This window comes from Schistocerca cancellata, chromosome 3, assembly GCF_023864275.1.
Source record: "Schistocerca cancellata isolate TAMUIC-IGC-003103 chromosome 3, iqSchCanc2.1, whole genome shotgun sequence".
NCBI lineage: Eukaryota > Metazoa > Arthropoda > Insecta > Orthoptera > Acrididae > Schistocerca > Schistocerca cancellata.
Genome location: NC_064628.1, coordinates 727,630,387 through 727,646,818, shown reverse-complemented (window position 1 = coordinate 727,646,818; position 16,432 = coordinate 727,630,387). Strand labels below are relative to the sequence as shown.

General features: G+C 39.8%; 1 protein-coding gene across 1 annotated transcript in view; it reads left to right on the top strand.

Moving 5' to 3' along the window:
* The window catches only part of LOC126176985 (uncharacterized), a 1,181,096-nt gene that overhangs the window by 1,130,928 nt on the left and 33,736 nt on the right, over positions 1-16,432 (top strand). Inside the window, exon 6 of the mRNA XM_049924198.1 lies at positions 12,407-12,543. Within this exon, the coding sequence (XP_049780155.1) occupies positions 12,407-12,543 (137 nt within the window). The remainder of the gene's footprint in view (positions 1-12,406; positions 12,544-16,432) is intronic.

Below are 16,432 nucleotides of genomic sequence, written 5' to 3'. Positions count from 1 at the left end.
TCTGCCCTAAAACATCTAGGCGTAACCATGGAGAGCGACCCTAAGTAAAATTACCACATAAAACAGGTAGTGGGAAAAGTAGATACCGGACTCAGATTCATCGGAAGAATCTTAAGGAAATGTAACTGATCCACGAAAGAAGTGGCTTATAAGACGCTTGCTCGCCTGATTCTTGAGTATTGTACATCTATCTTTGATCTCTGTCAGGTAGAACAGATAGAGGAGATACAGAACATCCAATGAAGAGCGGCGCGTTTCGTCACGGAATTGTTTAACTGGCGAGAGTGCGTTACGGATATGCTAAACAAATTCCAGTGGCCGACGTTACAGGAGAGTCGTTTGCGCAACATGGAGAGATATACTACTGAAATTTCGGGACAGCTGTTTTCACGAGGGGTCGGAGAACATGATTACCCCCGCCCCCCTCTCCCACATGCATCTCGCGTATTGACCACGAGGAGAAAATTCGAGAAATTAGAGTCAATACAGAGTCTTACCGACAACCATTCTTCCCACGCACTATTCTCGAGTGGAACTGGGTTGGAGGAATCAGATAGTGGTACCGAAAGTACCCTCCGCAGCACACTATTAGGTGGCTTGCGGAGCACGATGTAGATGTAAATTTACGTATATGCACCCCTGGCAAATTGCATTTTTCACTTTTCTTTCATTTCGGAAACATATTAGGTGGCAAGGTTAAATGGGACACTATGTACATTATGTTTTTAATCTGGTATTCTCCTGGTTATTTCTTTTTTTTATTGTTGTGTTAAAAGTTCAATGTGCTTAAATGATTTCTTTCTTGCTAAATCTAGCAGTACATTTTATTAAGAAGCACACATCGATGTATTTCTGGGAAGTGGAAGGAGAGAAAACTGTCCATGATCCAGATTACATACATTTTAATTTTATCGTGAACAAAACGTCGTTGATTTACTTCTCTGATAAAAATTAATCACAGATAAAAAATATAGTTCAGTATATGGTCTTACAGTCTTGTGCCTCGAAAATTGCACTGTACTTTTGTTATATTTTAAAACTGCTTTATTTCAATGCTTGCTTTCTACAGAGCCCAGGTATGCTAGGCAGATTGTTAATATTTGCCGAATATTAAACAATGGACTATAGCTGCGCTGCACTACGAAGCGATTTAGCAGTATCGTTTCTTAAAACAGTTTCAAAACGAATCTTTCAACGTTAATTAAATTCATTTTTCACAAAACTAATCCTGAATTGCACCTTCCATAAAACTGAAACTCTTTCATTGTTATCTTTTCCTCGTATTGCGTTTTTATAACATAGATAGGGTGTTTTTCAGAAATTAAAGTTTGTCGATCCTCTTGCTCTCATAAACCAAAATGAACGCTCAAGGAGTAAATAAGGTGATCGTACGAAAATGAGCTAACAGAGTGATCTGAACAAAGTGAGAGCGAGACACTATTGTCTGCATTACTTTTAGATTAATACTAACAGACGAATTCTAATACTCCTTCACTATCTTAGGATTATATTGTGTGCCTTTTTTATGATTAATTTTTCCATTAAACTAATTAAAGTTTATTTTTTATTAATATTACGGCTTAAGACAGTCAAATCATGGGTACAATTGGTGATCGCCATTACTAGAGAGCCGTCATTGCCCCAAAACCCCGTACTGTATGTGGATGATTTTTATACAGGAAAAATCTTTAATATAATTAATTTCCATATCCCCTGCCTCTACCTGGAAACACATCCCATCAGACTGCGAAACATCAGTCATCACACATTGCCGCGCATGTTAGCTGCCACTAGATTGCATTGCTGGCAATTCCGCAACTAACACGCAGCGAAGAATCTTCTCCCAAACCACGGAAGGACACGACTCGATTTATAGGGCTGGATCGATGTTGATATTTTTACGTTACGAACTTTTCATATCACCAACATGGATCATATGTGACAAAAAGAACAAAAAAGTATTGCGTTTGCTACTTACGTGTCCGAGACACGGCTTGATTAACATACAAATGTTAAAAGTGGTGGCACGATAAGTTACTGAATTCCAGCAAGCCATAGTCTGTAGTCTGGCCCGTAGTTACTTACTAATTTATTTATCTTTCACATATTACTTCTTTCTTCTCTGTCAATGGATTGTTAACGTGCCGACGAAAAGTTGTATCGTGATTTGCAATCTACATGAATTCGGTAAGTCAAAGACAGAAGGAAGGGAAGGACATACCACATTCAAAACGACCAACTCTAATTAAGTAGGGCAGCGTGTCGTACTTTAAGAAAATATCCATGGGAACACACGATGTTTCAAATCCTCTGTTTCAGTATAGTGACTGGTTTTTTTGGACGATATTGTTACAGAGTTTCGTGGAGAGTAAGCCTGATTACATAATGTGTAGAGGGTTAACCCATAACTCGCCGGTTGTGCACCATCATGTACCTTGAAACGGAAGACTGTATTCTACCATGGAACGCTCTATATTTGCAGATGAATGGAGCTTGTTAGCAGTTTTCTCAGTTTTCAGAATGTTTCAACTTGAAACTGGGTTTTGACAATTCTGCTACTTTCTTCGATTCCAGTTGGCGATTATTAGTCTATACTACTATATTTCACGTAGACTGTCACATAAGGTATTGACAAGATTTGCAGGATTGGCTGGGGAAATATCTGCAACTAAATCTCATGTAGATTATCGAACTTACATTTCTTTACCCCCTTTCATTGCATGGAACCAGGAATTCTAGGGCATAATTCTAGGGCATAATTATCTTTCCTGTGCCTACTGCCATCCAATCAGCTGATTAGCTATCCATTTAAAAGAATCTACAACCTAAAGAAGGCATCGTTATATATGAAAAATGGAAAAAGTGAGAGGTTCTTGTTATTATATGAACGAATGGTTTGTAACTACTAGATTCAGAAATGAGAGAGGAAATTAGTACATGACAGTTACATGTGACCTGAATATGGAAAACATGAACATCCGAGATATTTGATGAAGAACCGATAAATAAATAAATTTAAGAAAATCTGGTCCTTTTTAAAATATCAGGAGACTTAAATACAAGGCTAGGAAAAGTACCAGTAATAAGCTTAGTAGGCACCTTCGGTGAAGTGACTTTGAATGATACTGACACTAAGACATTTTGCTACATTTCATCAGTTGTAAATTACCACCACCTTCTGCAGAAAGAATGACATAAATAAATATACCTGGAACACAAAACATCCATGCTCAGTTATTGTTTATGTGGAATATACTGAAAAATAAGCTCTCAAATTTGAGATACTGACATATTTAGAGGTAATAGTATTGACTCGAATTACTTCTTAGTTACTTCAGACATTGAAATATGGGCTAAGTGAAGTAAACCCAAATCAAAAAAAAACCTTAAACTTATGTTCATCTTCTACAGGAAGAATGAGTAATTTATATCAACAAAGACTCACTCATGAACTGAAGCTTGAAACTAAGAACAATGTTGATGATGAATAGGGAAGATTAACATAAGAAATGTTGAAAATAGCTATAGGCTACTGGCCATGTATCAAAGTGGAAGGGTCCACTAGCATCAGAGATAAACAAAATGCTTATAACATGGAAAAAGGAATCCTGGGAAATATATAAGCTAAAAGATGTATAACAGAAGATTAATAAACAGTTATTACAGTTAATTCTGGGAAATATGTGCTGCTGATACTGAACATGATATTATGGAATACAGAACACAGAGTTTAAACATTTAAAACATAGGAATGAAATGGAGAAACATATGGCTAACGTCAATGGATATAATATTACAGAAACTTGTAGTATGATGAAGTTAGTGAACGAATTTAGTGCATAAAAACTGATAGTAACTATACAGACCAAAAAGTCTTAAAAGAATCGAAAATAGTACTAAATATAACAAAAAATAGAAAAACCACTGGCCTAAATGGAACTAATGCTGAATTAATTAACTATGATGGAATCACTTTGGAATTTCGTTTCCTCTATTTTCTTAATAATTTGTTGTAAAAACTTTCCAGTACTTAACAACAGAACAAATCTAAAGCTATTTTCATATTTAAGGAAGACAACAGGAAAGACATACAAAATTATAAAGGAATAAGTTTAATAATATCGAACACAAAGTTAATGGGAAAAATATCAGATATTGCTAACATGTTCATTTATTTCAGAACAACATTAAGCTTCATGGAGAGCTATTTGCATAATGATAACATACTTATAATAAGGGAAATCAGTGGAAAACAGCGGGAATTGGGTTTCGAATCGCATTTAACATTTATTGATTGTCAGAAAACCTTTGATACGGTAAAAAAACTTTTGTGTTGAATATTATAAATTAAAGGTTTTCTGAAACACGTTATTAATACCTTAGAGTTTGCATGTAAATAAGAATATAGTTATAAGTTTAGAATCGAAATCGCCGTATAAACCAAGGTGTCATTGCTCTGACCACAGAGATCATGTTTGTGGGATGCATGAGGGTGTCTTTTCTATTTCACAAGAAAGCTTTTTGATTACAGCTGAAATATATAGCAGTTTTTTTGTTGTGTCTGACTGCAGCTCAGTGTCTCCTCTATATGGTAAGTAGTAGTCTATCTTTTTCATAATGTTGTTACTACTTCCAAGACTTTCCACTTTTTGATACCACTTATTATACGTTGATGACTGCATAATTTTATGGGAAACAGAAGATAATTAACATAGAGCAGAATATAGACTGAGCCAGGTTGTAATATATTACAGTTTAACAGCATCTGATAAGACAATAATAATAGCACTTTAATCAAAATAAGTGAGAAAATTTTAGTAAAGTACCCCACTTCATTTATCCAGGATGTGGTATTGGCCTTAACTCACACATAGACGTTGATATGAAGATTAAGAATTTCAAGTTACTTGCGGAAGGAAATAAGAAAGGAAACACAAATGAAATTCTATGAAGGTGTGGCTGCTTGGTTCCAAATCATGGAAAATAACAAAACCAGGAACATCATGTACAACAGCAAAAGGGTTGAAATTTGTGGGGTATATAAGTGGCTGCAATAAGAAAGATTAAATAAGGAATGAAACAAAAGGATCAGATTGAGAAATCTTTGCATTTAATGACACGATACACTCCTGGAAATGGAAAAAAAGAACACATTGACACCGGTGTGTCAGACCCACCATACTTGCTCCGGACACTGCGAGAGGGCTGTACAAGCAATGATCACACGCACGGCACAGCGGACACACCAGGAACCGCGGTGTTGGCCGTCGAATGGCGCTAGCTGCGCAGCATTTGTGCACCGCCGCCGTCAGTGTCAGCCAGTTTGCCGTGGCGTACGGAGCTCCATCGCAGTCTTTAACACTGGTAGCATGCCGCGACAGCGTGGACGTGAACCGTATGTGCAGTTGACGGACTCTGAGCGAGGGCGTATAGTGGGCATGCGGGAGGCCGGGTGGACGTACCGCTGAATTGCTCAACACGTGGGGCGTGAGGTCTCCACAGTACATCGATGTCGTCGCCAGTGGTCGGCGGAAGGTGCACGTGCCCGTCGACCTGGGACCGGACCGCAACGACGCACGGATGCACGCCAAGACCGTAGGATCCTACGCAGTGCCGTAGGGGACCGCACCGCCACTTCCCAGCAAATTAGGGACACTGTTGCTCCTGGGGTTTCGGCGAGGACCATTGGCAACCGTCTCCATGAAGCTGGGCTACGGTCCCGCACACCGTTAGGCCGTCTTCCGCTCACGCCCCAACATCGTGCAGCCCGCCTCCAGTGGTGTCGCGACAGGCGTGAATGGAGGGACGAATGGAGACGTGTCGTCTTCAGCGATGAGAGTCGCTTCTGCCTTGGTGCCAATGATGGTCGTATGCGTGTTTGGCGCCGTGCAGGTGAGCGCCACAATCAGGACTGCATACGACCGAGGCACACAGGGCCAACACCCGGCATCATGGTGTGGGGAGCGATCTCCTACACTGGCCGTACACCACTGGTGATCGTCGAGGGGACACTGAATAGTGCACGGTACATCCAAACCGTCATCGAACCCATCGTTCTACCATTCCTAGACCGGCAAGGGAACTTGCTGTTCCAACAGGACAATGCACGTCCGCATGAATCCCGTGCCACCCAACGTGCTCTAGAAGGTGTAAGTCAACTACCCTGGCCAGCAAGATCTCCGGATCTGTCCCCCATTGAGCATGTTTGGGACTGGATGAAGCGTCGTCTCACGCGGTCTGCACGTCCAGCACGAACGCTTGTCCAACTGAGGCGCCAGGTGGAAATGGCATCTCAAGCCGTTCCACAGGACTACATCCAGCATCTCTACGATCGTCTCCATGGGAGAATAGCAGCCTGCATTGCTGCGAAAGGTGGCTATACACTGTACTAGTGCCGACATTTGCATGCTCTGTTGCCTGTGTCTATGTGCCTGTGGTTCTGTCAGTGTGATGTGATGTATCTGACCCCAGGAGTGTGTCAATAAAGTTTCCCCTTCCTGGGACAATGAATTCACGGTGTTCTTATTTAAATTTCCAGGAGTGTATATTTTAATGGGTACATATATAACGGAAAAGGTAGCAATGGAGACATTAACTAAGGAAAAAAAAACCTCTGGACAGTCCTATGAAGGGCCTACTCAGGCTCAGCAAACCTACTGTAGGAAATAACCATAACATCACTCCCTAGAACTGCGTTTCCTCCATCACCCTAATGAAGGAGCTAAAACAAAAAAGGGATCTACCTTATGTAGGTATGCCCAAGAGAAACAAGCGAGAAATTCCAAAAGAATTTCTATCTTTAGCAAAGAAAAGATAACAATAGTATCACATGTGCATAAAAGGAACAAAGCTGCAATTTCGAATTTCTCTATTCACAATGCATCTCAAGAATCACAAGAAGCTAAAAGTCCGGAAATCATGGATTTTTAATAGCATCAAGGACGAAGTTTATTGTTATTAGTTTTATAGCACTGCCAATATCAAGGTAGTTAACGATAATTTGGGTATTTTCCTCTGGGTGAGCATGATACAACAGACTTTTACGACCTCCATCCATTCTTAGGTCTGATTGATATACTTTTATTACATCATTGTCCTTGTTTCTTTTTAGAACTGGAGACATTTGTCATAGCTGTGTCCTTCACTTCAATATACTTTGACTCCTATATTTTTAAGACAACTTGACTGACTGTGAGAGGGGCGACCAATAATCTCTCTGTTTCAATGTAAATGATTTGAATGTGAGTATTTCGTTCACTGCGTACCCGATACCAGTGTCTATTTCGTATAAGTAGTATCTAATCGTTAATGAAGTAACATAGGCCTACTGATTTTGCTGGCCCTTCATCCGAAATCATTTTATTTTTCTCTAGTCTCTGTGGTACCTACTGAGATGCTCTTGATAATTCAGGTATAGGTTCCGAAACCGGTTCTAGTGATTATTCAGCAGCTGCTGCGGTTTTGTTTAACAAGAACGCATCCTTACATCTCCGGATGCCCTCAGTGTAATGTATGTTCCTGATACATGTAAGATGTCTGGAGTGTCGTCGTTGGAACGACAAGAAAACCAAACAGAGGTCTTTTGTATGTTTTGCTCCGGTATTTGGATATAATTTCTAAAAAGAAATTGTGTCATGAATCAGTGAATTTCGTTTAAGGAATTGGGCACAATTTTAGTAACATAGTGATTCCTTTCAATGACAATTTATGCCTTTTCCTTATTGTTTGAGATTTTTGATGTTGCTTTGCTCGAAGATTATTCTTTGTCTTCCTATTCTGCATTCGCTTAGGCTAGGGTAAACTGCATTATCAAAGTAACAATGTGCTTTTAGTACGGCTTACATTGACTCCAGTTAAATAATGTAATCCTAGTCTTCAGTACTGTCAATGTTTACTTTCAAGATCATTAAATTAACAAATACTAAATACTTATTAGTCAAAAGTGATGTTTTTAATGACTGGGTAGAAAATACCCCACATCCCAGGTTATGTGACATAATAAAAACATCCCAGATAACGAGTTAAAAGAGATGAAGTATTTACGCACTTGATAATGAGCTACCGCTTGAGAACGCCACAGCAGGCTGAATTCGCGTACATAGTGAACGAATGAATGTTTAACAGTCGAGGCGGGAAATGTTGTCTGTTATGAAATTTTACAGCACAATGGGCCAAAGTAAACAGAATACAGTCAGCGTATATGTCTAAACACTCAGCGGTGCCGTTATTTACCAACTTATGCAAAGGTTTTGTTTGGAATTGAAAACGTCGCTTGCTGCTGTCCTTTAGTTGTAAACCTATTGGTAGTCAGAATTAATATATGTTTGCACTCTTCGTGATTACTTACAATTAGCTTTATTTATCTATGAAATCAGTACGTAATTCTGATTGTTGGGAAGTGTATAATCTCTTTGAGTTTAATTCTCCAGAACACAACCTTTTGAGTCGTTAATTCAGAACGTCTGTCATCAAACTCCGTCAAACCAGGTTGATCATTTTTTCATCACCGGCTAACAATGCATTCTTTTGAGTGTAATAAATAGCACCCAGGCAAGAATTATACAAATAAACTGGATTTTTTCTAATTCCTCAGTTTCGTTGCTGTTGGGCCCTCTGAATTATATGCAGCTTGTATAGTCATAACAGACTATTATGTTTCGCATCCCATCATCAGTAACGTAATCATGATGAAAGTGCCGGCTATTTTCCTATGAGATATGCAGTATGTCCCGCCCATGAGAGGCGTGATTCCTTTATCGTTCCTATGAATTCTGATTGGTGCTTTCCAAGGAAAAGCTCATCGTTAAAAGCCTTGAGTAATAGCTCTTGTGGAATACGTCGCCTGGCAAAATTAACAATAATCTCCCTGAGAACTTGAAGGTGGATCACTTCAGATGACAACGAGTTTTATAGCTGAAACATTTGCCTAAATCGAACGCTGAGGACTGTAACAGATGTGGCAGGCCAGACTTACTTGTTCAGATAACGTTATATACAGCTCTGGTTTGGAACCTAGATGTAGTGGTAGGAAAATGGCAGTCGCGTCCGAGGCAATTAACTGTAAAGCTTATGCAGAAAGTCTGTTTCTGATCATGATTGGACAGTATAGGGTAAAGGAAGAAAAGAGAGGCAGCTTGCAGTGGAAATACCTCACAAATGGTATGTGGAAATTATATTAAAGATTTCTGCTGATGAAATTTTCCCTATACTACTATCTAACTGTGATGAGAAATCTTAAGATTATAATAGAACTGAGGGATCACTTGGATTGGACATGCCTATAGTTCCTAGGGACCATTTTATACGAAAATGTCCGCACCAGAACCGCGGTCATACTTCAAATTATTGAAAATATAGCCCTGATTGTATTATATCACCTTCACAATTATTTAGAATATATCACGAGTACATTCTCAGTGACGTCTTAGCATCCAGAAATGGTGTTTCGACTCATAAATTGAAGGGTAGCAGAACTGGCGAAGCTGTCACGACGAGCACACAGGGGGATAATGCTACGATTTAGAGAGGTCTACCTTAAAATATTTTAGTAATATGGCCAAATGACTATAGCACAAGAGATACAAGAGCTTTATACTGGCTCCAGAGATGGCCTAGAGAGATGTCCCATGAGAAAAAAAATAATAATAAAAAATAAAAATAGAAGTCAGAAACGAATTAACGGCAGTGCCAGGAAACGTGGAACAGCAGCGATAGTCGAAGACATATTTACGAAGTGTTTCTCAGCCTTGAGGAAATATCATTGTTGGGATATATGTTTCTTTCGTGGGTTATTCCACTATATATGGTCACTGCTTATACGCTACGTGCCTGAAAGGATTATACAACGAAACAATGATGTAAGTTATTGTTGACAGCTTTCATCGCAAGGGGTTATCACCATGGAATGTGCGATGAACAGATATGTAACAGATGGAGAAAGGTTCATGTTGAGAGAGTGAAGCATACGTAACGTAGCCAGGGATAGAGCATTGTGTTGAACAAGACAAGATTGAAGGTGTCATCTCACGGGTTAGAATTGTCTTTCTGGATGCAGTGGACGTTGAAAGATGAGCAATGTTGGGAAGGAACACAGGAGCCGAAAGGAACATCAAGGAAACGAGAAGCCAACACACAAGATAACAAAAGACTAACACGAGGACGTCTAAGAATTCTGTGGGTGTGTATGGGATCTCACACGAGCAGGACTAATGAAATACCGTAATGATATACTGTAAAAATAATTGTGATACACTAAACTGACCAATATAAAGAAGATTAAAGTACGTTAACATACTTAACAATGCGGATGGTTCACAGACATTTACGGAGGTGTTTCAAGAATATGGAAAGCAGAGAGTACTTCTCTGGTCTGGTACTCCAAGCAATTAGCTGATATAACTAAATATTGGTCTGTAAATTGCTGAAGTCACCTTTAACATCACGTGGAGGACGTAATGCGTAGGATATGTGGAAAATTGAGTGTCAGTACAAGGTTGCTCTTGCTTTACATGTTTGTGCAAACCCTAATCTGACTTTAAATTTTGAGACAAATTTTATTATGATCATTGTGTTACTGGAAATTAAGTATTAGATACCACTTGATAATGTAGATTACAATATTTCTAGAGTGGCAGAGAACTAGTGACTGATGATGAGGTTGTCTGGAACAGCTTAGTGTGATCACTCTTGATGATAGCGTATGAGTCTGCTGATACTAGGACGCATTAGACATTAGTAGTTTAGTTAGAAATTAGTTGTAGTTTCAAAGTTATTTCATACAAAAAATGTAAAATGATTTAGATCAGGAATATCAAACATTGGGAACTCCAGGTAGGAATAGGTGGAATTCATGGGACTACTGGTCTATGATAAGCTAACCTTTCAGTGTAGTGAATTTAGTGATTTCATTCCTTCTTTAAGCCTTGAAACTTTCATATCGTACAACTTCAGCAGGCAGATCTTCGTTCAGTTTGTCAAAGACATTTACTGCTTTGCTTTCAGCCCTTTAGAACGAATCACAAAGTCGTGGATCTCGAGTTGAAAACCAGCCACTGCTTCAAATTGGTATAAAACTCATCAGCAATGGCGTTCTATGACATGCCGTATGAAGAGACACTCTTTTTCTGTCAACAGCAGAGGAGCGGACTGAATGACGGGGAAACAATTTGTGATTTTCAACAGTGAATTCGCTGTTACTAGCTGAAATTTATTCCAAAACTGAATTAATATTTCTCGTATCTTATTCTTACTGCCAGCCTATATTCTCGAGTCATTCAGTATTCTATTTCTTCTCCAACTACTGCTTTCCAGTCTCCCAGATTATTAGGTTATCATATCCCTTAGTACACTGAGGTATCCGTTCAATATCTTTTTACTTTTCTCTCCCTATTCATCTTAAATTGGCCAAGACTAATCTGCTGGTATCAAACGGAATATGACTGGAGGAAGACATTTATGAGGGAATACATTTGCAGCACAGCATCTCAGTGAATCACAGAGAGAATCGAACGTTTTTGGAGATGTAGTGCTACAGAAGGATGTTGTACATTAGGTGTAACAATCAGGATTGTGGAGGTCTCTGCAGAATCGGTGATGACAGGAACATACGGGAAACACTGACATGGAAATGGGACAGGATGCTACATCATGGTTAAGATGTCAGGGAATAACTTCCATGGTACTAGAGGGAGCTCCTAGAGGGCAAGAGGCAGAGGCTAGAGGAAGACAGTAACTGAAATACGTCCATCAAATAAATGCGGACGTAGGGGAATTAAGAGGCTGACGCAAGAGAGAAATTAATGGAGCGCCACATCGAATCAGTTAGAGGACTGATGGCTCAAGAACAAAAAAACAAAATAATGCAAACCTTATATATAATGGGAAGAATGCGAAAACGTTTTCCAGTATTTAGTTGTAGTGTTCGTCGTGGAATCATGAAACTGTAGAGAAGCAAATATCGAGCCAAGTGTAAGATATTGTATATATTACGTTGTTCCTATTTTCATAAAATAAGAGTCCTCATCATTAAAAACTTGTTTTTACAGCGATCAACTGACTAAACAAAAGACAAACTAAATCCTAAATAAATTTCAGCCCAATAATATGCAGCTTGTGCTTTGAGATAATGTGAAATTTCGAGTTAGTGGACTGTAAATATTTGCCTTCATATTCTGTCTTCTGTTGACCTGCAATCCCGCAACGCACATACAGCTGGTTATCTATTTATGCTAGTGAATACGCTACCCTTAGTCTCCGGGATTCTGTCCACACCTTTGAATGCTCTTCATTGGTTCGCGACAAGCTGTTTCATGAATTGAAAGTGTGGTAATACCACGACACAATGTGCCGTGTAGTAGCTGCCAAACTGCATCTGGTGATGATGTATGCTTGCTGTGTGTGTGTGCAGCGTGCGGACCGACCTGAGCCCCGCAGGTGCCAACAGCTCTCTGCTAGTGGCGCGCATCGGCAGCGGCGACGCGGGGAACTACACGTGCTCCGTCTCGCCGTCAGAGTTCGCCACCGTCACTGTACACGTTCTCGATGGTGAGTACTTCAACAACAAAGGTTCCTTACCAGAAACTTTCTCTAATGTTGACTCACAACTTGCAAACTTTACACCGTAAGAACTTAGTAAGTACATAAAATAGCAAAGAGTAGAATCGAATTGCTTGAGATGGAGTGTCGAAAATTAGATTGTCCGGCAGGGGTCTGTTCAAGTGGAGACTACCAATGGCGCTGCAGGCGAAAAAGCCACTCAGGGGCGCGCATCGCAGCAGATATGAATTAAGCCATAATTCACCTCTCAAACTTCGCCCTCTCCCTACCCCGAAAACACCCTCCCCTACCCCCCCCCCCCTCCCATAAGACCTCAAATTTCCATTATATCTGCTTGGCACTCATAGAAAAACGTCCAAGAGTTTTAAAAGAAGGACTCAGTCAATTTTTGCACCGTTAAATGAGATTTTGCGAAAACCTTTCCTTTGGAAGGCATTTATGAGGTTTGTACCCCAGCGATTCACACCTAGTGAGTACATGGTTGGCGACCACGTGATTCTGAACTGAGTCCTGGCATTGCTTCCTCTTACTTACACCAGGCTTCTCACTTTTATCTTCCCTATCTGGCCACCCTTGGCCACCTCTGGTTCTTTCCTGACCCTGACATTATTAGGTTTTGAGGGCTAGGCGTCTTTCATTTTTCAACCTATACGTCTCATGCAGCATCTGACCTGGAGCAGATGGCTGCGAATCGCGTCTGTATCCCATGTTTGGGGCAGCCTCCAGAACTGCGGAAGGCAACGAAATATCACAGCAGATTATCTTTCCTGCATTGTGCAGCCTCCATTTTATGCCAAAAATGGCTTCCTCTCATGTTAAATCAGTATCCAGAGGTAAAATAGTCCCCCATTCAGTTCCCCAGGCGGCAGGTATGACTTGAAAGGAGGCAAAAAATCAAAATGAGAATTGCTACCAGAAATGTTAGGATTCTGCTACAAGCAGGAAAACTAGAAAACCTTAAAAGAGAGATAGAAAAGAATCATTTGGACCTTGTAGGAGTTGCTGAGGTAAGATGGAATGGATGTGGAGACTTACAGTCAGATGAATATGTAAGGTACTACTCAGGAGGAAAATTAAAAGGAATGGATGGAGTAGAAATAATCATGACAAAGGAATTGGCTAAATGTGTGTATTACGTGGACTATGCAAATGATCGGGTTATTGGTGTAGGGCTGAAAGGAGCAAAAAAATATATAGTGATTGTCCAGGTGTAAATGCCAACTTCAGAACATGATGACCAAATTGTAGATGAAACGTACAATATAATAGAGAGAATAATGGACGAAAATTAAAAAAATGCTCTAAAATAGTAATGGGAGATTGGAACGCCATTGTGGGAAAAGGGAAAGAGGGAAACATAGTATGCATGCAAGGTCTTGGAAAGAAAAATGATAGATGTGAATGGCTAATTGACTTCTGCAGGGAAAGGCAGTTGACAGTGGCAAGTACATGGTTCAAGAACCAGAAAAGGAGGCTCTACATTTGGAAATCACCAGGGTATAAATACAGAAACCAAATCGACTTTATACTGGTAGAAGAAAGATACAGGAATGGAATCAAGAAGGTGCACACATTACCAGGTGCAATAATTAATAGCGACCACATCTTACTTAGGGCAGCAATAGAAATAAAAATGAAAAAACTGAAGAAGGCGACCATTATGAAGAAGTGGGATATAAAGAAGATAAGATCCAGCAAAGAAAAAATTACAAAAATGCTGTCACTTGAGTTTCTAAATACATTACGAGACAAAGAACCACAAGACAATGTCAACGAGTACTGGAATATGATAAGAGAAGGAATCATTAAAGCGGGGCAGCTAAATATAGGATATGTAAAAGGTAAAGGGCAAAAAATCATGTGTCACAGAAGAAATGATTTCCAAGATGGAGGAGAGAAGAAAATTTATAAACAAGAACACTGAAGACGCAAGAAAGATGTACCGAAGGTTGTATAATGAAAAGCGAAGAGAAACAGATCAGGCTAGGAAAAAGTAGCTAAAAGAGGAATGTGATGCAAATGAGGAACTGCACTGGAAGAGAAGATACGACTTACTATATGACAGAGTACATAGTATGACATGGGATCAGAACAGAGAAGGAAGTGCTACTATGGAAATTTTTAGTAGAGACGAAGAGGTAATGTACAAAGATCGTGGCGACGTCCTCCAGACATGGGAAGAATATCTGAAAGAGCTATATGACACAGACCGCAAACCAGGAACTCTGGAACTTGAATCACTCAACAGTGTAAGTGATAATGGGAAATGACCAACCATCATAATGGAAGAAGTAAAGTATGCCATAACTGCAATGCAAAATGGCAAAGCCGTAGGTACAGGTACGATACCGGGAGAAATATTAAAATGCTTGAACCAAAATGTTATAAGAGAAATATTGAGGTTATGTAATAAAATATATGACAGTGGTGAAGGGCCTGAGGACTATCTGACAACAATAATGATTCCATTACCGAAAAAACAAGGAACGAAGAAATGCAGTGACCAGAGGACAATTATACTCATTTCACATGCAGCCAAAATGATGTTACGAATAATTAATAAGGGACTCGGAGGGGTATGGGGGAGAATCTTGGCGAGGAGAAGTTTGGATTTATACGGAATACGGGCACCAGGCACGCAGTATGGCTCCTACAAATCTTGGGAAAAAGGTTTACTGAAAAAGGAAGAGACCTCTATATGTGCTTCATCTAGAAAAGGCATTTGACAATTTGGCTTTGGACAAGCTGGCGATTATAATGAAGGAAAGAGAGTCGACTGGATAACCAGAAGACTTGTAAACTCATTACATCTGATTCAAAAAGCCTCTGTTAAAGTGAGAGGAGAAAGTAAACACTGGATCGGACTAGGAAAAGAAGTAATAAATGGTTCAAATGGCTCTGAGCACTATGGGACTTAACATCTATGGTCATCAGTCCCCTACAACTTATAACTACCTAAACCTAACTAACCTAAGGACATCACACAACACCCAGTCATCACGAGGCAGAGAAAATCCCTGACCCCGCCGGGAATCGAACCCGGGAACCAGGGCGCGGGAAGCAAGAACGCTACCGCGCGACCACGAGCTGCGGACAAAGAAGTAAGACAAGGATGCTGTCTATTACCTAAACTTTTCAACCTCTACTTCAAAAATATGATCGAGCAATGCTCATTAGATGACAAAAGAGTAGAAACTGGAGGACGAAGAATAGGGTGTTTTAGGTTTGCTGATGGCGTATTCCTCCTAGCCTCAGGGGAAAAAGAATTACAGGATTTAGTGGACACCACTGAAGCTAACGGGAATAATTAGTGAACGAAAATTAACTCAAAGAAAACAAAACTATTGGCACTAGGAAGAAATAAGGAAATAAAATTGATACTGAATAGAGAAATATTAGGTGCAAAATTAAATGTCTTGGACGCAGGACAGACACCGACTGGAAGTGCAGCAAAGAAATTAATACAAGGATAGCAGTGGAAAAAGAGGCATTTTATAACAAAAGGGGAATTTTCTGCAGCAGTCGGGAGAGAGAACTGAGGAAAAGACTCATGAAATGTTTTGTAAGGAGTGTTCTTCTGTACGGCGCCGAAACGTGGACTTTAAGGAAAAAACACAAGATAAAAGCTGGAGGCTTTTGAGGGGTGGGTATGGCGGAGGACGGAAAGAATAAGTTGGATGGACAGAGTAAAAAATGATGAGGTACTGAGAAGAGTGGGAGAGAAAAGACAGTTACTAGATGTAATAAGAAGAAGAAAAAAATGGATTGGGCATATATTAAGAAAGATTGTCGGACTGGTAAAAACAGTTTTAGAAGGTTATGTCGAAGGAAAAGGAAGCGAGGAAGGAAGGGACTGCAGATAGTAGACGACGTGATT